This window comes from Eublepharis macularius, chromosome 9 (genome assembly GCF_028583425.1).
Source record: "Eublepharis macularius isolate TG4126 chromosome 9, MPM_Emac_v1.0, whole genome shotgun sequence".
Lineage (NCBI taxonomy): Eukaryota > Metazoa > Chordata > Lepidosauria > Squamata > Eublepharidae > Eublepharis > Eublepharis macularius.
In genome coordinates this window covers 79,984,347-80,008,892 of record NC_072798.1, presented here as the reverse complement: position 1 = coordinate 80,008,892, position 24,546 = coordinate 79,984,347, and the positions used below count along the sequence as shown (strand labels likewise).

At 41.8% G+C, this 24,546-nt stretch overlaps 1 protein-coding gene across 1 annotated transcript in view; it reads right to left on the bottom strand.

Annotated features, from left to right (window-relative positions):
• KCND2 (potassium voltage-gated channel subfamily D member 2) overlaps positions 1–16,571 on the bottom strand; it is a 399,252-nt gene extending 382,681 nt beyond the window's left edge. Inside the window, exon 1 of the mRNA XM_054988907.1 lies at positions 15,457–16,571. Coding sequence (XP_054844882.1) covers positions 15,457–16,571 — 1,115 coding nt within the window. The remainder of the gene's footprint in view (positions 1–15,456) is intronic.
• Between the last annotated feature and the right edge of the window lie 7,975 nt (positions 16,572–24,546).

Genomic DNA, 24,546 nt, shown 5'->3' with positions numbered 1-24,546 from the left:
ACAGAATCAGTCACTGGGTCAGACAGAGAGAGTGATGACATGAACATTGAAAAAGCATTTAAAATAATACAAAATAATTCAATTAAACATGTAAATATAGAAACACACAATGCCAAAACCTAGGAGGAGGGAAGGGGGGTGATTGGTTGCTTGGCCGTTGATTCCTTGGGAATGTGCAAGTGTGGTAAGCCACTCCCATGGTACTCAGTTATATAGCAAGAGACACAGGCAGTAGGCAGACCCTTTAACTGGCAATACAAAAGGGAAGTTGGTAGTGCTGACCCTCTTGGTGGGTAATTCTGAGATCAACCAGCTGATAGCAAGGCACCAAAGGAGACACACTTTGTAAACCACTCTGAGTGGGTGTTAACTTGTCCCGAAGGGCAGTATATAAATCGAATGTTATTATGTTGTTATTAAGCCCAAGATAACCCTTCCAAGAGTTGAGTGAGCTGGGAGAATGGTCCATCACTGGATGCAGTCTCAGGACAACTCCTTGATGCCTCGGAGGGCAAAAATGGAGCAGGTCAGCATGGTCATTCCACTATACTCCTAATGCTGATTCGCTCCACCCCAATCATGGAAGCTATATGGCATATTAGACATCAACAGTGACTGGGCGGGGGAGGGGGGCGGGTTGAGGAATCTAGGAAGCCTTTCCTTCCCCTTGCTACAGCACAATTGTGCAAACAGTGGAAGATGCTCGTAGCTTCCTCCAAGTGTTGAAGACATCTGTGGTCAATCATGAACATGGATGAGAACTGATTCTTATCGACCACTCAGAGACACACTCTGTATACACAACCTCTCTGCATGCTGATTGAATGTGCAGAGAGGGAACGTAGACACGAGAGCGCTGGCCCTGCCCCCACCTCCACATGATCCCCGGCTCATGAGCACAGCACCTCCATGTGAAGGAAATGTTCTGAAGGCAGTATCCCCGATCACAGCCAAGGAGCATACATATGTATACTGCCTCTGAATGTAGGTGTCATGCTCACAAGCCAGCTATCATGTAGAGAAACGGATGGGGCCAATGCATTCACCCTCTGCTCTCCTTTCAGTTAATGTATGGTGAAGTCATTTGTCCAGGGCTACAGCTGTGAAACAATCCCATCATACACAGAATTCTGAAAGCAAGTCAGATGAATGGGCTTGCCAAGTCTCTTCTTTTGGCAAGGTTCCTGTGCCTATGCAAGCTGCACTAGCAGACTGCATGACCACAGGTACAGCTGTCCGTACTATGGCATGTCCGTTTGCGGGATAAGTGTATTGTCTGTAAAGCAGCACGTAGTGGTACAGGAGCCAGCCTAGAGTGAGACAGCTGTATCCCTACAGCAGAATAATTAGATTAGTTAGTTGTGTTATCACCTCTGAAAACAATTGGCTGTATACTGTGATTAGAGCTCATCCTGGCCTCTACCCCACTGGAGGGCTGCTGTAAAAATTCAGAGATAGCAATAACAAATAATATTCCACAGTAGCAGAGTGGATTTCAGCATCTGCCTATGGTGCTCTTGCTGTTCTTCCTGTTCCTTCCTTTCTGTTGGGGAGGGGGGTTCCACATGGTGGGATCACTTCCTAGGGAATACAGTATATCCACTGGGCCAGTCTTTACCCTGCCCTTAGATTGAGTTGCACTGGAACAGTATCTGCAGTTTCTACTGGGGCTACAACATGAGAATCTGATCCTGCAAGGCAATTGCCATATTTTGGAGAACAGCAGCAGAAGTTGGAGAGGAGTAGCAGCTAGTCAGGCAGGACTGTGGCTGTGATCCCTGTGTACACCCACTTCCATTGCGTAGTGTATACCAACATGACACGTATATGGTGATATATTGCTGTCATATTTCTGAGAGGCTATATGAGCACAAAAGCAGACTTCACATGCGTATTCCTTGCTGGATCTGTCTATGCAAATATGTCCAGGCAGAAAAGTCCTATGTAGACATGGGACTGTATACCCTGTCAAACTGTTGATGATAACACCAATCTTCTGTCAAGATAAGTTAGGAAGAACTGAATCCTCAGCTCTCCTGTCAGCTTCCTGGACATATTAGAGTCCTCACTAAACATGTCTAGTCCAAGCTGAATGGTGTTTTTCACCGGAGCAAAATGTTTGTGCAGCATCTTAATTACCAGGAAAATGTTATGAAAATTTCCTGGAAGGAAAAAGGCAGAAATCATTTAAAGACTGAATCACCTCTATTGCTGTATAACATTAACATTGGTTCTACAGTAATTGAAGGGGAAAATATTTTCAGCCCAGTGAAGTTTCATTACAATGATCTTCATATGAAAATGCTTTGGTTCATATTGGTGATCAGATTAAACTCCTTTTCAAAAGCCAGCATATACTGGCTTTCTTCTAATTTTGTGATAGGCGATGTCTCTCTTATTTCTCTGAAGCTGAAATTCACCATAGCAAAATACATCAACTTTATTCCTAAGCTTTTCTTGACACAGCCTTGTAGCTCCTGCCCACAACTGATAAAGGCAGCTCAAGGAAATGTTAGCAGGTTGCAAGCTGTATAGATAGAGATTACAAAAATCGATTGTAAACTCTCTGCGCCATTATAATATATTTTCAACTCCTATTATAAAGACCAGATCAAAATAAAATGGAACATAAATGAACAACCTTTTTCACTTTATGGTAAGTCCTACAGATGGGCCAATTTCTTTATGTCTAGGAGAAGTAATTCTCCTAGGTGTAAATTCAGAAGATATCGACCAGGACATAAAACTAAAGGACTGTTTCAGGGTGACTGACTGCGTACAAAAAAGTTTTAATTAGAATGGGGTTCTTTTAGCAGCATTATCAGTTTCTATATTTTGTTCAACCATAAATAGTAGTAATAATAATATTTAGGATTTATATGGTATAATACCAAGACACCAAAATGCTTTGTATTCATTATTTCAGTAAGGCTTACAACAACACTACACAAATAAATAGGGATATGTTCATAGATTTACTAATCAAGATCTGCCAAAACCTATGTATACCTGTATATAAAGTAAATACAGTAAATCCAAATTGAATTATTTCCAACATTCGGAAGCATCTGGAACTATTCCAGTCTGACAGTTATTCTGGTACTTCATTGTCCCTGGGAAAAGAAGACAGTAAGTGCACCAAGGAGAGAGTGACTCAACAGGCACTTGCTCCACAGGGATGCTGTCCAACCAGAATAGTTAGCAGATCTTCCTGCTGAATAGGATCATTCTAATTACCATGGCTGTGCAGAGTATTTCCACTTTCTATCAATTATTATGCTGTCTCACCAGGGGTCTGAATAAATATTTAATTTATTTATTTAAAACATTTTATATCCTGCTTTATCTTTTCTGATTCAAGGTGCCTAACAAATAAGCAAGGATACAAAAACAACGAAAGGATTTGAGTCCATTGGCACTTTAGAGACCAAAAAGATTTTTAGTGTATGAACTTTTGAGAGTCAAAGCACTCTTGTGCCTGAAACTAAAAATGACCAAAGTGTCCAGCAACAAGATTAATAGTGATAGAAACACACAGTTAAAAAATAGCTAACTCTGCCAGAAGACCCTTCACCAAATGCCCTCTGGAATACAAGCCTTCATGAAGACAGCATCAGTGTGCCCTCTGCAACCCAACTGTTGCCATACAGAAAATCTTAGGACAGGGAATTACAAAGACAAGGCCATCTGAAGAACGTAACAGCCACATGGGACTATACAGGAGGTGCGGTTATGCCTTTGTCTCCCCCATGAATGGGCTACTTTTTTCTCTGGGGCCGCACTGCTGAACAGGGCTTTATTTGAACATGCTGACAAGATGGGCAAATAGGGGAGGGGGGTAAAGGGGAACTCTGTAGCTCCCCACTAAATAGAAAGACCAGGTGATGGCTTACCAACTTCCTGGAATTCTCCCAGAAGAACTATTGATCTCCAGACTACAGAGCTCAGTTCCCCTGGAGGAAATAACAGCTTTGGAGGGTGGACTCTATGGTATCAAATCCACTTTGAGCTCCTTCCTGACTCTAAACTCCTCCTCTCTAGGCATCATCCCTAAATCTCCAGGAATTTCCCAAGGTGGAGTTGGCAGCCCAATCTGCAAATCTGAGAGGGGACAGAGGCAGGAGCTTAAACTTCCCCAACTTCCCCAGCCCCCAACACTGCCATAGACAGGCAGCCCACCTGCTCTGCAGGCAACAAAGGTAAATGCTTTTTTTTGCATTTGTACTGGTAGGTACTCTGGCTACAAATACTTGGTGAGCACAGAGAGAAAGGCCCAGGCTTTGCTCCTTCGTGACATGGGCAAGGTCTATTTTTAAAGAAACTAGAATGCATGGGTAAACCAGCTAAACCTGCTCTCACTTTTCCTTACGGTTCTCTGCTGTTTGAAGTGTATTTTCTCCCACCCAGGCTCCAATGCAGAAGCCAGCTTAAAGGAAAATGCTGAAGGAAATGACAAACATTTCCCAATGAAAGGACAGGAGGAGTCAGGATGTAGCACTTCTCACTAGGCACTGATTTCTTTGGGTGCGGGGGGAGTTCTGGAAAGGTTCACTTGCATGCAGATTCGCACCTTCCTATGTCCAGGGTGCAAGGGAGAATCTTAATTCTAGAATGCGTATGTTTTCCCTATAGGATGTCTTCTATTTTGTTGAAATTTGGAAGAAAGATTCCATGGCTGAGTGATGCAATCCTTGAGAATTTCATCCCAAATGTATGGCCAGTGGTGGGTAAAGACATGGTATTTGTAAATATGCATTTCCGATTGAAACTAATGGAAACAACTGGATGGATTTTCTAAAATGGCTAGCTTTAATTCTGATATTATAGAACTCAATTATTATTATTTTTTAAAAAAGACAAAATACACAAATCCACCATTTTGTTTTTTGCATGCACATCTCCCCATCACAGAAAGAAAGTAGGGGCTGAGAAAATAATGGTTTGGTTGAGGCAAATTGGTAAGTTTGTGAGTGGGATATGATTTGAGTGGGATATGATTTGAACTGAGGATTTCTTGTAGCCTGGATGCTATGTCAGTGTCAAATACGGCACACTTGATATGATCTTTGGAGAACATCTGTGCTGAGTAAGGCAGCCCTACAAGTTGGCTTTCAAACATGGGTATTCATGACAAAATAAACATTAACATTTTCTGACATAATGTTCAGATGCTCATACTTTTTTTTTCAGGGTGAAGATAATCTTCCTATAGGATTAATGTCATCAGCTGAGATCTGATTCAGAAAAATCACCCATGATAATTACGGATTTTTTCTAAACATCGTTGCATGCAGCAGTACAGCACAGCCACCTTGGGGTAGTGAGTAAAGTGTTGCATTAGGATCTGGGAGACCCAGATTCAAATCCCTATTCTGCTATGAAACTTGCTGGGCAACCTTGGACCAATCACACTCTCAAAGCCCAACCTAGCTCACACAGTTATTGTGACAGTGAAATGGAGGAGAGGAGACAGATGTATGTTACCCGAGATCCTTGGAGGAAGTGAGGACTAAAAATTGGAGTACATAAATAAACAGTGGCCTTCATGCAAGGATCTATTCATACATTCGAGGGATAATCACAGGCTCAAATTACAGTAGATTTTGTGATCAAGTATTGGTCACACTCCTTTGGACCATAAACTGATACTCAGGAATTCCTATTAACAGTCTGAGAGAGAAGTTGCAATTCTCTCCGCATCCCACTTTCCCACAGTTTCTGCCTCATTACTCTTCCCTTGGTATCTGCAGAGACCATGAACACAGGGAATTTTGTTTTGAGGCAGAATAGTGTTGGACTAGGCCCAGAGAGACCCAGATTCACAGCCCCACTCAGCCATGAAGCTTATAGAGTGATCTTAAGCCAGTCACTTTCCCTCTGCCCAACCTACTTAACAGGGTTACTGTGGGAACAAAATGGAAGAGCGTGCTACTCAAAAATCCGAAATGAAGTAAAGCATACCCATATGAACAAATAAAAACAGAAAACACATATTGGCTTAAGCAGGGTTTTTTTCCTGGGAAAAGAGGGGGTGGAACTCAGTACCGCATGATGATGTCACTTTGGGTCAGCTGGAACAAGGGGGGAGTTTTTTAAAGTTTAAATTGCCCTCGGCGAAAATGGTTACATGGCCAGTGGCCCCACCTCCTGATCTCCAGACAGAAGGGAGTTTAGATTGCCCTCCATGCCTCTGTCTGGAGATCAGGAGGCGGGGCCACTGGCCATTTGACCATTTTCAAGAGGTGCTGGAACTCCGTTCCACTGCGTTCCAGCTGAAAAAAAAGCCCTGGGCTTCAGGATGTGGATACTTGAATAAAGATTATTCTGGTATTTGTGGAGAATTTGCTCTCTCTGTACACTAAGGCTTTTGTTTTATTTTTATAGTCATATATGTCCGTCAGATCCATGTCCATGTACACTCAAGTACTTATTTTGGTTGATTTTTGTTTCAGTAAAATTAATTGGGTCAAAGTATATTAATATGTTACATCCTTAACTTGATTGTGTAACTTGATCACATCATGATCTATGATGTCAGCATGGACTATAGTTGATTCATTGCCAGCTCATAGCTCAGTTCATTCTATAGCTGCAGATTGGTCTGTATATTTTGGTCCAAAAATCTTAAACCACAAAAAGCCTTCCATTTGAAGATTTGCTCTAAGAGATATACCTTATCCCTAAAACACTATTATGCTTATGAATGAAGATGGGCACATTTTCTTTGTAGCAAGTTAGCAACCAAAAAAAAAAAAGTAAGCTAAGAGTACTATCTCAGTAAAAGGTAGCTTCATGAGTATATGCTGAATTTAAATTGAGCTAATGGGCTCAAATTAAGCACTTAAGATCCATTGATTTTAATCGGAGAGAGTTAAGCATGTGTGTTTAGAGCAAGCCAGCTGCATCACTCTGATTAATCATGTGCTTAATTTTCCCATTGAAGTCTGTGGGACTTAAATATGTTTAAGTTTGGCTAGATTATGCTCATAAGGAACAGTCCTAAGCAGGTCTACTCAGTCCAATTTTACTCAATGGGATGTACTCACAGGAAAGCCTTTCTTAAGATTGAAGCCACAGTCATTAAATGATCTTCTTTGTTATTGCTATACGTACATTTTATGATTAATAATAACTTACTTATGCAAATGTGTCATCTATATTGTTATTTCAACATCTGTTGCCCATCAGTTTCTGCCTCAGAAAAGTGGAGAACATTTTCTATCACACTAGTATTTATTTAATTCAATATATTAGAATGATATTTAAATGGTCTGAGGAGCCTATTTACTGTTCTCCAAAACCCAAATGATTTTGGATCTCTCTGAATTTGTTTTGTGCTCTGTAATATGAAAACTAGCTTCCATCCTTATAATTGTTTTGATGATGATATTTTCAAATTATTGCAGTTTTAAGCCACCATGGCCCTGGTGTGCCTGTAATCACTGACAGCTAGTCACACCTAATGCAAGGGCTGCCAGCCTCCAGGTAGTGGCTGGAGACCTCCCGGAAGTACAACTGGTCTCCAGGCCACAGAGATCAATTCATCTGGAGAAAATGGCTACTTTGGGGGGTGGACTCTATGGAATTATGCCATGCCAAGGTCTTTTCCCTCCCCAAACCCCACTTTCCCCACGTTTCTCCAGGTTTCACCCCCCAGATCTCCAGGAATTTCCAAACTCGGAGCTGGCAACCCTACCTAATGCAGATGTAAATGTACATTCCATTTGCAACGACAGATGCATCCATTCAGAAGGGCTTAGTGTGCCAGACAATGCGCATCCAGACTCATATATGTATCTGCGACTCACACTGAAAACTGGTTACATGCCTAGACCATTCTTGCTGGATTAAAGCACAAGACTCAAATGCAAAAGCATTCAGTGTGGCTAATGCAACTGAGCTAAAAATGACAGTCTAATAGGGCACAATAATATACAGCATGTTTTCCTTACTGGTATCACTATCAACACAACAATAGACTAGACAGTGGGGTTGGGGAGTGGTTTCATTTGTGTTATTTTAAGTAATTATTTCTGTATTCTTACAACAGACTGCCAATCTTCTTCATACTCAGTTTGATGTAAAATTAGTGTAACTCTGCAGAGATTTACAGCACCATCCTAAGCAGAGATACACCTTTCTAAGTCAACTGAAGTCAAAGAGCTTAAGATGATATAACTCCACTTAGGATGGCACTGTTAGGCACGTAAAGAAACAAAATCCTAGATGAAATAATAAGCGACAACTCCAGGAAAGCTTATTGGTAAATAATAAACACTGCAGGTATTTTGTCTTGTGCATGTGAAATATTGTACATGTCAAGAAGATAAATATTTCATTTTAAGAGTTTTTTAAAAGTTTCATTTAACAGTGTAATTACCCTTCCCAAACAAATGCATACATAACAAAAACATTCTGAACACTAATATTACAGTTTGGTCAGGAACTTGATTTCCCCTCCAATGCTATTTGATTTATTTGATATTCTGGGATATTTTGCCATTTAAATGAGACCCAAGCTGACTGGGATTTATCTTTTAGTAAATGTATTTAAGATTGCAGCCTTGGTCTCATTCTAGTATCACAGAGCACCACTTGAATAATGGGTCTATAATCAATAACTCGTGCTCTGGCTGTCATGATCAAATGTGAAAACTCACACTGTTAGTATTGCCACACAGTATTTGTTGTTGTACCTGCCTTTTGACCTCCACAGCACCAGCTGAATTGTTATTTTTGACTCATAATGAGTTGGCTGCTAGAAAACCAGATTCCATCTATATCTGACAAAAGGGAAGAAAAATGGAATATCTGTTACCGAACTGTAGCCGCATGGAACAATAAAAAAATCCCTCATGCTAGGTGCAGGTTGGCCAAGTTAACAGTTCATTGGTGGACGACTTCCTCTCTTAGCCATATTCTGGCATTAGTCTGCCTTTCCCCCTTCCATAGCCAACAGAAATTCTTTGCCCTTGCCAATAAAACTCTACATGGCCTTGTCCCACCCTATCTTTCCAAATTTTTGGCTGCAGTTCTAAAGACACTTGCCTGGAAATAACATGCAGCTTCCTTCTGAATAGACCCATTTAGGATTGCTCCCTTTGTTTTGCTATATGCTTGAGCTTCTCTCCTGCAGTTCTATTGTAAAATCCTTTAAACAACTTCCCATATCATTGCCCCTATGAATCTGGCATGGTGCCACCTCTCCCTCTCTGCCTTTAAATACCTCCTCATAATCTACGTTTTTCTACAAAGTCGCTGAATGAATTTGTTATTCCTCTTTTGAAATGCCTAAGCTGAGTTATACCTATTTTAACATCAGTGAACTTAGAAAAGTATGATTCAGTTTAGGATTGCAAACCTAAATATGTGTCTCTGCATACTGAGATTCCTTTCTGGAAACCTTACATCTCCCTTTCTTGTTTTACCCTTTGTCCAATTTTACACTGCAAGCTCCTTTGGGCAAGGGCCACCGTACTTTTTATTTGCTTGTTACTTTGAAAAGTGTGCATCTATATTTTAAACTCTATATAAATAACAAAAAACAACAGTATTAAAATCATCATGATCATTATGCCAGGTAGATTAACTCACTTCAACTCCCTATTTGTTTTTATAATAAAAACTATTACCGAATAGCAAATGGAACCTTGATCTTTTCTGGTAGTATGTAGAGTCAAATTTGCAAAACAAAACAAAGTCCAGTGACCCTGTAAAAACTAACAAATTTATTACAACATTAGCTTTTATGAGATTTGTGAAGTGCATACTTGTTACAAAAACTCATGCTGGAATAAATTTTGTTAGTCTTTGTTAGTCACTAGACTCCTGTTTTATTTTGTTGCTACAGATATCATGGACCATTCATCTGAAATGTACAAAATGTATTTCAAGACACAATTGATTCTTCATCAGAGACATATATTGAAGGTGTAGACTTAAATAATAAACTGTGATGGCTTACTGTTAAAGGGCTACTTATGGCTCAAAATGCATTAGGTTTTGTTTAGAAATATTTGTCTCTTTCCTTTCTAAATTGTTGTTGTTGTTATTGTTGTTGTTCTATGCTAATTCTGAGAGCTTCTTTCTTCCTTGACCAAATTTCTTGCTATGCATGAATGTGAATTTCCACAGCCAGTTTACAGTTCAAGAAGAATAAGCTGATAGTTGGAAGTAGTATAATGTTGGAGAGGATCCTTTCGGGCTGTAGCAGGACGAGGGCTGTGTATCTGAATAGTCTCCCATATAAAACCCACCCGCAGAAAACTAGCATGTCAAGACAAAGATTACACTTAGCCCTCTTCTGTTGTCCTGGTTTACTACACACAAGGAACTTATTGACTGTAAGCACTGAAAAACAGAAATGCTTATTTTCAGTATGATACACAGTATGGCACACACCAAGATTCTGCCACTTTAGTGGTATACATGAGCATATCTTGTTCGAATGGCTCCCACAGTGATTTTGCATATGGACTCAGGGCATGGAAACTCCATATTAATTCAGCTATGATAACCCTCATACAGAAGCATCCTATGCTTGGAAAATCAACAAGTCTTTTCAGTATAGAAGTAGTGACTAACAGCAATCTCATTCTAAAATTTTGATGATATGTTAGACATGCAGTAGTGCCAATATTGATATCTCAGTTGAAACTGAAATGCAATCAGAATACCATAAAGGTGAATCATACTTAGTCCTATCTATTTAAGATGCACCCTTCAACCACATTGTGTTCCTTGTGGAAGCTTTGTGCAACTCTGCTATGCTGTATGTGTTAATAATGACTACTGCCATTAAGTACCAGATATACAGCTAGCTCTGATCTGGCAAAGAGACACTTCATTTCTTGGTAGGTGGCACTCACAGTCACATTGGAAAGGATGGTAAGTGCCACAAAAACCATGCCTTGCTTCTTCTTGTAGCAGCATCTCCCAAATGGCAAAAGCCATGAAATAAACAAAGAAGCCAGCCCATGAGTTTATTTTTTAAAAAATACTACCTTTCTGCCTCTTGTAACAGATGCCCTCACGGTATTAATATGTCCCAGCTTCAAGAAATGTCTCCAGAGGCAAAAAGTCCTCTAGAGACCTTTGTGACTCTGGAGAAATCTGGCCTCTGGGAAGGTCATCTGCAAAGGAATAAATTAGGTGACTGTTTCTCAGTTTGGTTTTCACATTTCAGATACCACTGTCAGTTTCTTCATTTGGATGTTCTCAGGCCAAGCTATGACCACCTCATAGTAGGAAGCCTCAGTCAGATTGACCAAGGAGAATCTGTTTCTTCAGTTCAAAAAGCTGGTTATCCATAACATTGCTGAGATATACATTGCAATAATTGGCTACGTATGTACTGTAGATAGCAATGTAAGTTTATTCCTCAGTCTTTGAATTCATGGAAGAAAAGATGTTTATGCGGATGGTAACCTCTACAGTCAATATGCAGATGCTTTAAGTGGTTATCAGAAAATTTAGTGAAAACAAAGGGGTCCAGAGATTGGGGGGGGCACTTTTAGGCACTCTCTACTTTTAGCGCAAAATGGACTGGAAATAAAAACAATATTTATAATACCATAGGTAAAAAAAGCAACTTTATATCTTCAATATGAAAAACTATTTAACCACAACAAAATGGCAACGGAAATCCAAAGTCTTGTTTACAAATAACTTTCAAAAATCTACTGTCTAAGTGAAATGTCATCAGGCACAGGTATACATTGTACACATAAAAAACATTACCTGGTGGATTAGTTGTGATCTGCCTGCCACAAGATGTGCATGTTCGACAGCTGAAGATTAAAAAATGTGGTAGCATGTAAACTATAACACTCACTAAATATACAATATGGCACTCCCAGCCGGTGGCAACAGCTGCTGCAGGTGAGAGCCGTGTTTTGCCCCTCCAGATGGAGGAGGAGGCAGCAGAGGTGCTCGCCCTGGAAATGGGGCTGTGCGCGGTGGGCGGAGCTAGGCTGGACTCTTTTGCCACTCCGCCCTTCGGCGTTTCAGTGCACCTGGTGCTTGGAGAGGAGCAGACAGTTTTCTTTCCTCTCTGGCACAAGGACGTGTAAATACACATTCTCATTTCATCCGAATGTTAGCAGCCAGAGTCTTCATGATGGAATAATTAATATCTTAAGTACTGCCAACATTAAATACAATAGATCTATGTTGTAGCAACAGAAAGTGGCAAATTCTAACATGAATGTGTATAGATATCTCCAATTTGGGGACACAACTATATAAGTTTGCTTTGGTTGCAATTTCAACAGGTGTAAGCCACCATTTTAATCCCCTTCTTGTCTGAGAGAATTAAAATCTGAATTGTCCATGGAGGTTAAAATATAGCAATATTTAACATGAGTAGGGCTCTGTAAAAAGAAAGTGTAATCTACAGTGCTTTTAGAAGACTGTTTAATTGCACAGCAATCATGTAGAACTGAGAAATGTAGCTCTGCTCACAGCATAAGTTCTCAAATTACCAGGCTTGACATTTAATATCCCTACTGTCTCAGGAAAAAATGCCCAGAATAATAGCCAGTCTCTACAGTGTACATAGTCTTTAACTTATAATCAACTTTCATAAGGCTTTGCAGCTTTTCTCAGCAGCTGCTACCAGCAATCTAAGAATTCATTTCACATGATCAATAATTAACAAAATATGTTTCTGTACAGACAAGTCTTAAAGACAGATTTGAAAAAAAACATCCATGTAAAATAAAGGTTTTCTAATGGAATACTGGAGCATGTAACATTCATTTTTAGAAATCAATAATGCTTAAGATCTTTGCCTTTTATGTCTGATATTTCCAGCTTCTATTTGTTGCTTCTTTTGAAAATACCATTCATAGAAAATACCATTGAAAATTAATAATGTAAGTATTGCTAAGGTTATACTTTGCTATATTATTTTGTTACCTTGAATTTTACAATAATTTGAATACCTTTGGTCAACAAAACTCCATATCCCAGGGTTAATGTCAATATATTTTCTTGTATTAGCAATCTTCTTTTTCACTAAGACTAGTAATAACATTCATAGAACTACTGGATAATTCAAGCAAGTATATGTGTTAACAAAAGGAGGTAACATAGGAATTCTGTTTTCTAAGCTTCCAAGAGAAGGTCAATGTGAACAGGTTTTTTCACACAATATAGCCTGAGGATTTTTAAAGAGCTTGAAGTAGGAGAACACTGCTATCTATCTAATGATAACATCTGCCACTATTAGACCACTAAGTAACAATAATATGAAGAAGAGATTTCCTGCTTGGAGCAACAAATCACCATAAGGTTCAGATTTAAAAAAAATATATCCCTTTCAGTACCATGGACAAGACCATCCAGATGGTACAGCCTACGATTAATATAGTCTTAAACAGAAGCTGAGCTGTAACAATTATTGACCATATTATTAGACTTCATCTATAGTGGTAAATATTAGAATCAATTTATCTAATTTTCAGATGGGAACACTAATTTTAACAGTGTGAGGGTTGCACAGAATGAAGTGTTGAATCCTTCCCACAGACTTGTCCCTCCACTCACTTTTCTCTCAACAAGACTGAGATACCACAAATGAGCCTGGCTGCAAGGGATATAGAGCTGTGGCAGACTGGAGAAAGATCAGTACCCCCAACAACACACAGCGTTTGCTCTTAAGGTTGGACACCACGCCCAAGTTCATTCATAACTAGTTTAAATAAAAGGCAGTACTACCACCATCCCGTCCAATTGCATTCTGATTTACCAGCACGATCCAGCCAGACTTAAATGTTATTACATTACACTGATTTCAATGAAAGAGTTAAGTGCACGCTTTACAGTACAATCCTAAGCAGAGTTATGCCTTTCTAAGTTCACTGAATTCAGTGGGTTAGAAGGGTTTGACTCAGTTTAGGACGGCACTGTAAATCTCTTCTTTTCAAAGCAGTAGGGTCTGAGTGGCTCTACTTTGCCCTGTATGTGAAGCAAACTTAAAGGTACAGTAAAAATACAATATATGGAGGCAATTCAGTTCACTACCTTTTACTAAGGGCCAAGCTACACATGACGAATGACACTTGAACGGCAAGTGTATTTCTCCCTGTTCACTTGCCCTCCACTCAATCCACTTGCCATTCAAGTGTCATTCGTCATGTGTAGCTTGGCCCTAAATGCCAAGTTTTCTCTGTGAGAAGCTGGTATTTCATGTCCAAAATCATTTTCCCAATTTGTTATCAAAGAATTGATGGCAAGGAACTCTGTCCCTCTTCTTGGGATGCTATGCTCATACCTCTTTGTAAAGAGCACAGTTCATGCTGTGATGATTTTGAGGTAATCAATTACTTACTTTAATTTTGATAAAGTAAAACACAGAGATGATCTTACACTTAGTGCTAAGCAGAGTTACACCACTGTAAATCCATTAAAATCAATTAATGTAACTCCAACTAGTAATGCATTGTTAACTTTTAAAATAAAATGATATATACGTTTTCTGATTCAGTTATCTAGCTTGTTTGATAGGATACATGGGAGAGTTGTAGCAATAAAATACTTTTTTTAAAAAACTCAGATTTTACAAAGAAGCTGTAACAATGTAAGCATATTATGAAAGGCTGGCTTATCAAATTAACTAGGTTTACACCCAGTCCTGCCAGTTAAGCACCTTACAGTGAAATCCTAAGCCAAGTTACTCCAGTCTAAGCCTACTGAAATCAATGGGCTTAGACTGGAGTAACCCTGTTTAGGATTTCAGTGTTTGAGAACCAACACTTTAAATGAGAGATTTAAACAGGGATGAACTTCCCTTCCCTCTGAATGACACCTTATCTTGTGTTGAATCATGTTCCATTGAAATCAAATACACTTGTACAACTCTGCATAGAGACCGCTAGATTTGCCATAAAATAACCTTGATAAACTAACCAGCCTTCCTAAACTATAGGACTCCCGACATAAATTTCAATATGTCGTGGATAAATAATGTTGAATTAAGTTATCACAATGCAGGAGTAATATGTACAACTAGAACTATCTTTAGCATATACTTAGAAACATAGCTAAAAACATGACAATCAGAATGTCTAATTCATTAACATGCATGCATGTAAATCGATGGGCATCATATTGATTCTGATCCAGTTGGAGTTTTAACCTTAACTTTGCTGAAGTCAGAGTGAACTTGGTAAAAATATAGTTGTTCTTTCTCGTATGAATGTAGACAACTTCTCCCACTACTTTAGCTATGAAAGGAAGCAGGTGAGTGACCCCTCACAAAAACATTAACACTGGCATAATACTATGAGGATGTCCTATCTTACAGATTTTCAGTCCTTCTGATCTATCATACAAGTGTGTGTTACCATAAATGGATCATAACCACCTGTTTGTTCAGATATACATTCTCGCTTTTCTTATCGGACTTTTTAAACAACAGATAATCACTAAAATACATAACCCAAATGCACTCACCCAAGGGTAGTCATAGTGACAATGGTATACCAGAAGGCAGCAGGGATGCTGGTGAATTTGCTGGCCGATGAGCCTTTCTCAGCATAGAACATAACTGTAGCAAAGATTATGATGGCCATAGTGAGAGAAAAGAGGAGAAAGCCAAGTTCAGACGCGCAACTTTTCAGAGTGTAGCCCAGGATACGTAAACCCTGTGAGTGGCGGGAAAACTTAAAGATCCGGAAGACCCGGAAGACACGCAGCGTTACAAAGGCCCCACTGACATCCTCATTGTTGGTCATCACAAGACCAATGTAATAGGGCATAATAGCCACTACATCAATGATGCTCATTACGCTACGCACGAACTTGTAACGGCTCGGAGCAGCCACTAGACGCAACAGATACTCAACCGTGAAGATCATGACACAGGCTGTATCCAGGCAGAAGAAAGCCACGTCATAGCGCTCTCCACAGGACAGCTCCTTGATGGCACCAGGACTTACCCCACAGGGCACTGTCTCCACCACATTGGCAATGACAGAAATTGCAATGAAGAAGCCCGTTACATAGTAGAAGACCAGGGCCAGTGTGCTGGTGTGCGGATTCTCAAAGGCCCGCCACATCCTTTGTCGAGCTGTCATGGAGGGCAAATTGCTTTCATCTGCGTTATCCTGATCAGCATCGTCCTGAAGACGCTCAGCATTTTCCCGTCGTCGATCCTTGTATTCCTCGTAGCAGCAATCACCAATGATCTCAGGGATTATACCAAAGAATGCCAGCTCCTCATCGTAGGCTGAGATGCACTCTTGACGGGGATAGTGTAGCTTCCCTGTACGATAGAAATTGAGGATGTGCCGGAAGATGTCAGGGTCCCGGTCGAAAAAGTATTGCTGTGTCTCTGGATGGTAGAAAAAATCCCTCTCTGAGCTGCCCAGCAGGGTGTCAGGATAGCGTTCCAGGGTGTCCAGCCAGGTCTGGAACTGGGTACCACTGACATTCAGCACAATTAGGGAGTCCTGGCTTCGCTTCCTCTCCTGCCGAGGAGCATTCGGCATGGGGTTTGTGGCCACTGGCATCCATCCTATAGCAGCTGCCCGAGCAAAAGGCAACCAAGCTGCTACTCCTGCTGCCATTCTTTAAGTTGCTGGTGGTATTTCTGAGAGATCTTTCGAGAAACAATCCAATCTACCAAAACGAGGGGGGAGAAAAATCCAAATTAGGATCTCCACTGTTTCTAAAAGATTAAAACCATACCCATTTTCTTTTATGTCACCTCCCTGCTTTCTTCCGTCTCCACTATTCATTCAAGTCAGTTTTAGGTCCTCTGATTTAGTATCTTAACAAACATACATAATGGGCTGAAGAATACTATCATACAAAATCCAATACCTCCTATATTTACCAGATGGTAGCAGATGAAGAAAAATCTATATGTAGAAAAATATGGGGAAAGGCTACTGACTGGAATAGCTAATCAGCCAGTCTGTCAGGTCCAGTAAGTAGTAATCAACTTGATCAGGCAGGCCACCAGCACAACCTCCTGTCTAGAAGGATTCCTGTTCCATCCTGGTCCCTGGTGGTATGTTCCAAAATACAAATACAAATCTCCTCCCACCTCTTCCTACACTGCCAATCAGCTGCCAAACTGGGCTGAGAGGAAAGGAAAGCAGGGTTGCCTGGAATAAATCCTTACTGGTGCAGCTGATTCTTCCATGTCTACATCTGCATATTCCATAAACAGCAAGGAGTGGAAGTGTGGAGATATGCCCCCCTCTTTTCATAGGTCATTTCCCTTTCATTCTTATCATGCATAAATGCCAAACCACCTGCATATTCTTCATATTATAAGAAAACAGGGTACGGAGCAAACCAGCAACCTCAGACGTTGGCAAAGCCCAGCTTTCTTTCTATAAAACTCACTGAGAGAACAGCAGATCTAGAGAAAGAAAGCTTGGAGAGAGTGAGACTATGAAATAGCATCCCTTCATCAAAGGGAAAGGCAATGAAAAATTGAGAAAAGTCTCAATTTGGTTGGCTCTGAAGAAATATGCTGGGAAAAGATGCAACTGTAGACATCAGGATGTATGAAATGAGAAAAAGGAGCCCAAAAGAGAGAATTCAATGAAAAAACATGTTTTATAGAGGCAGAAAAGTCAGGAGTGTCATACAATATGTCAAGGAGGAAGATTGAGACTAAGTGCAATCCTATGCAGTTACTCCAGTCTAAGGCCATTGACTTCAATGGGCTTAGACTGGAGTAACTCTGCATAGGATTGCACTCTAAGAGTGGGAAAGAGATGGAGGTGGGAGACCAGCTTGAGGGATGGTCATTACAAAATACTATGAAAAGGTATAGAGACTTTATGAAGCTGTGATGAGTAAGGAAGGGACCAAAATATGTCTGAGAGAAAAGGCTGTTCAGATGCCAAGAGAAGATCAGGTGAGCCAGCAATAAAATAACTAACTGTGCTTATATACCACTCTTTTAGACATACTGCCCCACTCAGAGGAGTGAACAAAGTGTTATTTTAATTCCCACAATACAACTAGGGAGCTGGGGCTCAGTAGAGTGGTTTACCCAAGACCACCTGCTGAACTCATGGCAGTCCTGAAATTCAAACCAGCAGAATGCAGCCCAACCACTATGCTACAGGGACTGAAGGTGAATCCCAAGAGGGATTCTAAGTCTAGTTTGGAAACGATTACAAAAATGCTGGAGTTTTATGGAGAAAAGTAGGGAATGCAGATAACTGGGTGTAAAATGGGGGAGAATGCAGAGAGCTATTAGAGTACACGTAAAGGCTGTCAAGACACCCTTCAATTGTGCAGAAAAAGCAGCCTGGGCAAAAAATACGCCCAGGAAGCCTCGTGGCGCCTCAAAGACCACCAGCAGCTTATTCCAGCCTGAATTCTGGTGGCTTAGAGCCCACTTCCAAACGCAACAGTCTGAGAAGCAGGAGAGAAGAGCCGAGCAGCTCCCTGAGGGAGACTTTGAAGAGCAAGGAAGTGCGGGCGGCGGGAGGAGGTCGGGGAGAGGTCAGGAAGGAGGTCTCGAGTTCGCGCCTGGCAGGGAAGAGCGAGAGCTCGGCGGCGTCGAGAAAGGCGCGCAGTTGCCGGCTTGCGCCTGCAAAGCGCGCTTGGCGGGGAGGCAGCCCCCTGAATCACTCCGCGGACTGAGGAGTCCCGCGTGTTTCGGGTTGCGCCGCGCACGGCCGCAGAGGTCTGGGCGCCTCTCCACGAGGCGTCGGGGGCGGCGAGAGCGCGCTCGGTGCCCCTCAGCCGCCTTCTCCCCCGCCCCCCACACACCAGTTGCCCGCCCGCCGCCGCCGCCGCCTCCCCTCCCGAAGCGCAGCCTCTCCAAACTCTCGCCCTCCACTTCAGCCTGGGCAGGCGGCCCAGCGCCCAGACCTCTTGCGGCGGCCACGGGGGTTGAGGGCGCGTGTGGGGCGTGCGCGCTGGGGAAGGGAGAAGGGGCGGATGGCGGGAAGAGGTCGCCGCGGGTCTCCTTCCCCCCTTGGCGGAGGCAGGCGAGGCTCCCCCTCCTCCCGCCTCCGCCTGCAGTTTCCTTACCTGGCAAAGTCCGGCCGGAGCGCTCCGCTTGCATAGACCGGGGAGGGGGCGGCTCTCCGAGGGCAGCGCGGCCACCCCGCCCGGCTCGGCTGCTTGCCCTCCCTCGGGCGCCCCGCAGCAACAAGTTCAACCGCAGACGCGCAGGGCGGGCGACGCGAACCCGCCCGGCCGCTCAATGCAGCCCCTCTCCTCCTGCCAGCGCGGCGGCGGCGGCGGCGGCGGCGTCTCTGGTCAGGCGGGAGGGTCCATGCCGCGGGCGGTGGGCGGCGGGCAGGCGTGGGGACGGGGCTGCTCCTTGCGCCGCCGGGGGGCCCATGCCTCGGCAGGCTGGGCGAGGAGCGTTGCCTGCTGCCGCTGCTCGCTTGCTGGTGGGCTGCGGAGAGGGAAGGCAGGAGGCAACGGCGGGCGGGGAGTGGGAGAAGCCCACCCCGCTGCTGCTGCTGCTGCTATCGCTGCTGCAGGTTATGCTTTCGCAGGCGGCTTCCACGCCTGGCTTTGCCTGCAAATGTCACTGGAGGGAGAAGAAGGCAGCGGGAAGTCGTGGCGTGGAGGAGGAGGAGGGCATCGATCCGGTGGGGAACAAAGAGAATTACAAATCGGTGCACACACTCCGGCTTGGCAGTACAGGCAAAGGGACGGCTCGGGTGTGTGTCTGCGCGGGTGTGTCGCTGAGCCCCAGCCTCGGCGGCATCTCTCTGTCTCTCTCTCTCTCACACACACACACGCACAGGACCACGCAATCAGGACGCCTGGAGTGGATTCTCCTTTTTGGCAGGAATCGATTTTTAAGAAATGGTTTATCTTGGCCACAGTAAGGAGTTGTTGAAACTTTACGTGCCCCCACCCCCTTTTAAATCAGCCTGGAAAGTCCTGCGAGATCGTGCAACCCAAGCACGGCAATCATTTACAGCCCGCATCCAAATCGCCTCGAACCCGCTTAAGTAAGCATTCCTGGGACGCTGCCTGGAAGCTTTTCCCAGCTCTGCCTCTATCTTGTCCGTTTGTCAGAAGCCTTCTCTTTTTGGCCACTAGATGGCGCGTGGAGGACGAGAAGTTTATCTCCTTACCTTCGTGGCCCAAACTTCAGAGAACAAAATATGACCTAGTTGATGATGATGATGAAGTGGTAAATTGGCGTCTGTGGTGAACCAATGGCGCCTAGGCTATACCACTTCATTTTGGGGATTTATTTGACTGAATGCTAAAACAAATTTTTGTGCAGAGTAACATTCAGTAATGTGAACCCCCCACTTGTGGTTTGAAATACTACAAAGCAGGCAGGATTATCGCCTATGCAAAAGCTAAAACAATTAGTATGAGCTCTACTGAGGCAAAACTTGGCCTAAATGTATATCTACTTTTTAACTTTGTTTCTTAAAGGAAGAAAAAAACAGACCTGTGCTTCAGAAATATTTGGGCCTTAAGGTTTTTATTCACCTAAGACTGGAGTTTGTCTGAAAATGTAAGTTATGACATATTTTAAACTTTGGGTCTGTTGCTGAGATTAACAGTGCCATCCTAAACAGAGTTACACCCTTCTAAGTCTGTTGAAGCCGGAAGGCTTAGAAGGGTGCAAGTCTGCCTAGAATTGCGCTGTAAATCAAGAAGATCCAGAATACAATATACCCTTGGATCCTAACCGTAGAAACCCTAAATTAAACATCATACATACTAACAAAAGTAGTAAATTGTCTTTCTATAAATGTAAACAAAACAATTTGCAATAAAACTATAAAACATTTAGTAAAGCCACCTAAAACATATTAATAAAACAATATTACAATTTTATACTAATAAAATTATATTGTGGCTCCTAACGTGGCAAAGGCCATTTGATTTGTGATGCCTCAACTAACTGCCTAATCTACCTATTTATTTACTTGAATTACCCGGTTGCTGTGTCCCTAAGGCCACAGGTAAAGATGTCGTAGGTAATTACAAAGGTAAAGACCAAAGATGAAATAATTTCAAAAAAAAATATGTTAAGTACAGCATAAATATCCCTCTGATTTTTTTTTTAGCAAGCAATAGGTCTCAGCCTGGATCATTCCATCCCAAGTATCTTTTTAAAAATTCCAATTTAACCCTATTTATTTTAATTAGCAATTTAATTTCTGTCCTGCTTTTCTTCCACCATGTAGCCACTGGTGGCCTCCACTGGATTCCCAACAAGATTCCCATTTGGGCACAGTTCTGATCTGGATCCACTTAGCTTCACAAGATTGCTACATCATTTATCCATCAACTGCAACCTGGGTGCTAAAATCTGTGCATAAGTAATAGAGGGTGCCCTTAATTCTACATTAAGAAACTTTGTTTCAGAGGGTACACTCACAGCTGCTCTTGTTCACAGGGTGTGTGTTTTTTTTTCACTCAGGAGTGTGTCTTAGTATACCTCTCTTTTTAGAAATTGAACTTTTCTCACCATTAGCAACTTAACCTCCAAAGTCAGCCCAAAGAGAATAGACTCTTTACAGTGTTTCCAACAGATGCTCCCATGCCAAGCATCTCCACATTAATGATTAAAGGTATACAATATGTACTGTACAGCATTTACAGAAGTGATTTATGATGGCAAAGAAATGAAGTCATTGTTGATGGTGCGATGCTGCATTACATTTACATAATGTTTAAATAAAATGTGCTTGGTAGACAAACACAAGCTTTTCATTTTAAACAACACAGTTTACTCTCTCATTTTTTAAAAAAAAATCAATTGGATCCTGCAATAACCATAAACCAGATCTTTTTAAAAAAAAACCTGCTACATTGATGGGAGTTGGAATATTTATGGTGAGCAGAAAGACACCCATTGGAACTGGTGATAACTAGTTGGGGTGGGTAGAGATGGGATATTGTGCATTCTCAAATATTAGGTGTAACTAGAACTGGTTGCATATTTAAATGGTGGAAGGTGGATCATTGGGAGGAAAACCTATTAGGATTTGGCAGGACTGATGCTTTAAATAGACTGGCTTTTGAAAAGCCTTGTTATGTTGAGCTTTGTACAGAGCAGAGCTTTAACACTATATATTGCAAAGATGCAGTAAATAATTGTATTATAAAAAGCTCTGCTCTTCAATTTCCTGTAAGCTAGACAGGGCATGTAGAATAAATGTCAGTGATACCATTTTCTAGTTCTAAGTGAAAGGGCAGGGCCTCTGATCTAATAATGTTGGAAGATAATGTTTTGACTGCTATCAAAGCAGTTGATTGATGTCTTCAGTAACACAGCAACAAGTTATGTATGACAAAAAAGATCCTTTGAAAATCTCGGCTTTTCAGATGGCCAATCTACATCAAAGTAGCCTTATTTAACATGTTTTAATGTAACCCTTTGTATAATTGCAGCCTAAACCTATTTAATCATAAAGATGTTTCAATGAGTTTGATGGGACTTGCGCCTTAGGGAGGGGAAATTGGTAGAAACAACATAAACAATTTGAGATATGCAGATGATACCACATTACTGGCAGAAAATAGAAATGACTACTGATGAAGATTAAAGGAAGAAGTGCCAAAGCAGGATTACAGTTGAATATCAAGACAAAAGTAATGACTGCTGAGAAATTACGCAACTTAAGTTTCACAATGAAGAAACTGAAATTGTTCAAGATTTTCAATCCCTTGACTCATCAACAACCTAAAGGGAGCCTGCAACCAAGAAATCAGAAGAAGATTGAGACTTGGAAGGCAGCCATGAAGGAACTAGAAAAGATCCTTAAGTATAAGGACGTGTCACTGGAGACCAAGATCAAGATAATTCATACTATGGCATTCCCCATTACTATGTATAGAGATGTGAAAGCTGGACAGTGAAGAAAGCTGACAGGAAGAAAATTGATTAATTTGAAATGTGGTGTTGGAGGAGAGTTTTACAGATACCATGGAAGGCCAAAGATACAAATAAGTGGGTTATAGATCAAATCAAGCCGGAATTCTCCCTAGAAGCTCAACTGACTAAGCTGAAGCTCTCATACTTCTGCCAGATCTTGGGAAGGCAACACTCACCGGAAAAGACGACAATGGAAGGAAAAGTTGAAGGCAGTAGGAAAAGAGGATGACCCAAAATGAGATGAATTGACTCAATAAAGGAAGCCATAGCTTTTAGGTGGCAAGACCCGAGCAAGGCTGTTAATGATAGAACATTTTGTAGGATGATAACTCACAGTGTAAGCATAGGTCAGAAGCAACTTGTTGGCACATAACACATAAAGTGGAATGCTGTCCACATTTAACTGATGGTCAATAGGGATGCTCAAACACCTGGTGGTTTGGCTCACATCCTGCTTGCCTCTCAAAAGAAGGGAACCATTTGTTTGATGGGCAATTTGAGTTATTCATGAACAGCATGACCTTGAGGTTACTTTCCAAGTGCACTCCATGCACACCTGTCACCACTGTCTTTCTGCACTCTCTACTAATTTTTTAAATGACGAATGCAAAAAAGTCAGCCATATATAAACACTGTAATTTTTTAAAATAAAAAGTATTGCTGCTTGCTGTTTGATCGTTTCTGTCCAATTCACATTGATGCTTGCTGATCTTTCTGGATCTGCAGAAGTTTCCACATGTGCATTTTCACACAGTCCTGTGAGTTTTCCATGCCCCAGAGTAATTTGATTGCCTGACCTAAACATTCATAACCTTGGGAGAAAATCAATTTAGCCTACTGCACAGCCTCAAAAGTAGCTACACAGCAGAAGGAAATGGAAACTCTACCAGTGCAGCTATTGTACAGCTGCAAATCTGCTTGGCATGCTGCTCAAATCTATGAGACAAAAGGGATGCCAGGCTAAGCTGATGAGTGGCTGTGGCTGCTGAAACTGGGAGCCCTCATTGCAAAGAATGGGGATGAAACTCACGATAATGAAAAAACAGATTAGATCTGACCAGGGTTTGGGAGTGCCACAAAACAAACCAACATGCACCCCCCCTTAAGCAGGTCTACTCTGATTAAACTCCACGTTGTTCACGTTATTTAATTGTGCTTACTCCCAGGGAAGTATCTTTAGAATTGCAGGCAATGATTGAAGTTTGCGCTTTCCCCCTTTGAAACACTTCCAAAGCTGACTGGCAGGGAGAGGCCTTCCTTTGTGAGGACCCGATTGGTAGGGAGACAATACCATTGCCTGGGATAGCAATGGGGGGGGGGAGATGCAGTCATGTGCATTGCAAACATTCCCCCTTCCCAGTCTGTTTCCCCTTGGGATCTGATTGGTGTATGCCTGCTTCCTGCTGCTTCCACTGCAAGGTAAGAACCAAAACAAAACACTCAAATATTTCGGTGGAAGAGTGTCGTCATAATTTGGTTTCCCAGATTTAGTTCACTATTCTGGAAACTCTTTTAACAAAATGAAACAGCAATTTCCAGGTGTATTTCTGGCTTGTTTTCTTTTGCACAGCCCTGTTGGCCAACCCCTTTTGCAATTTTTTTTTAAAAAGGCACTAGACTATCATATTGTTATATCAATATGCTATTGTAAAAATAAGTAGGTTCTCAGCTTTAATTTTTTAAAAGAGTAAATCTCTAGCCCC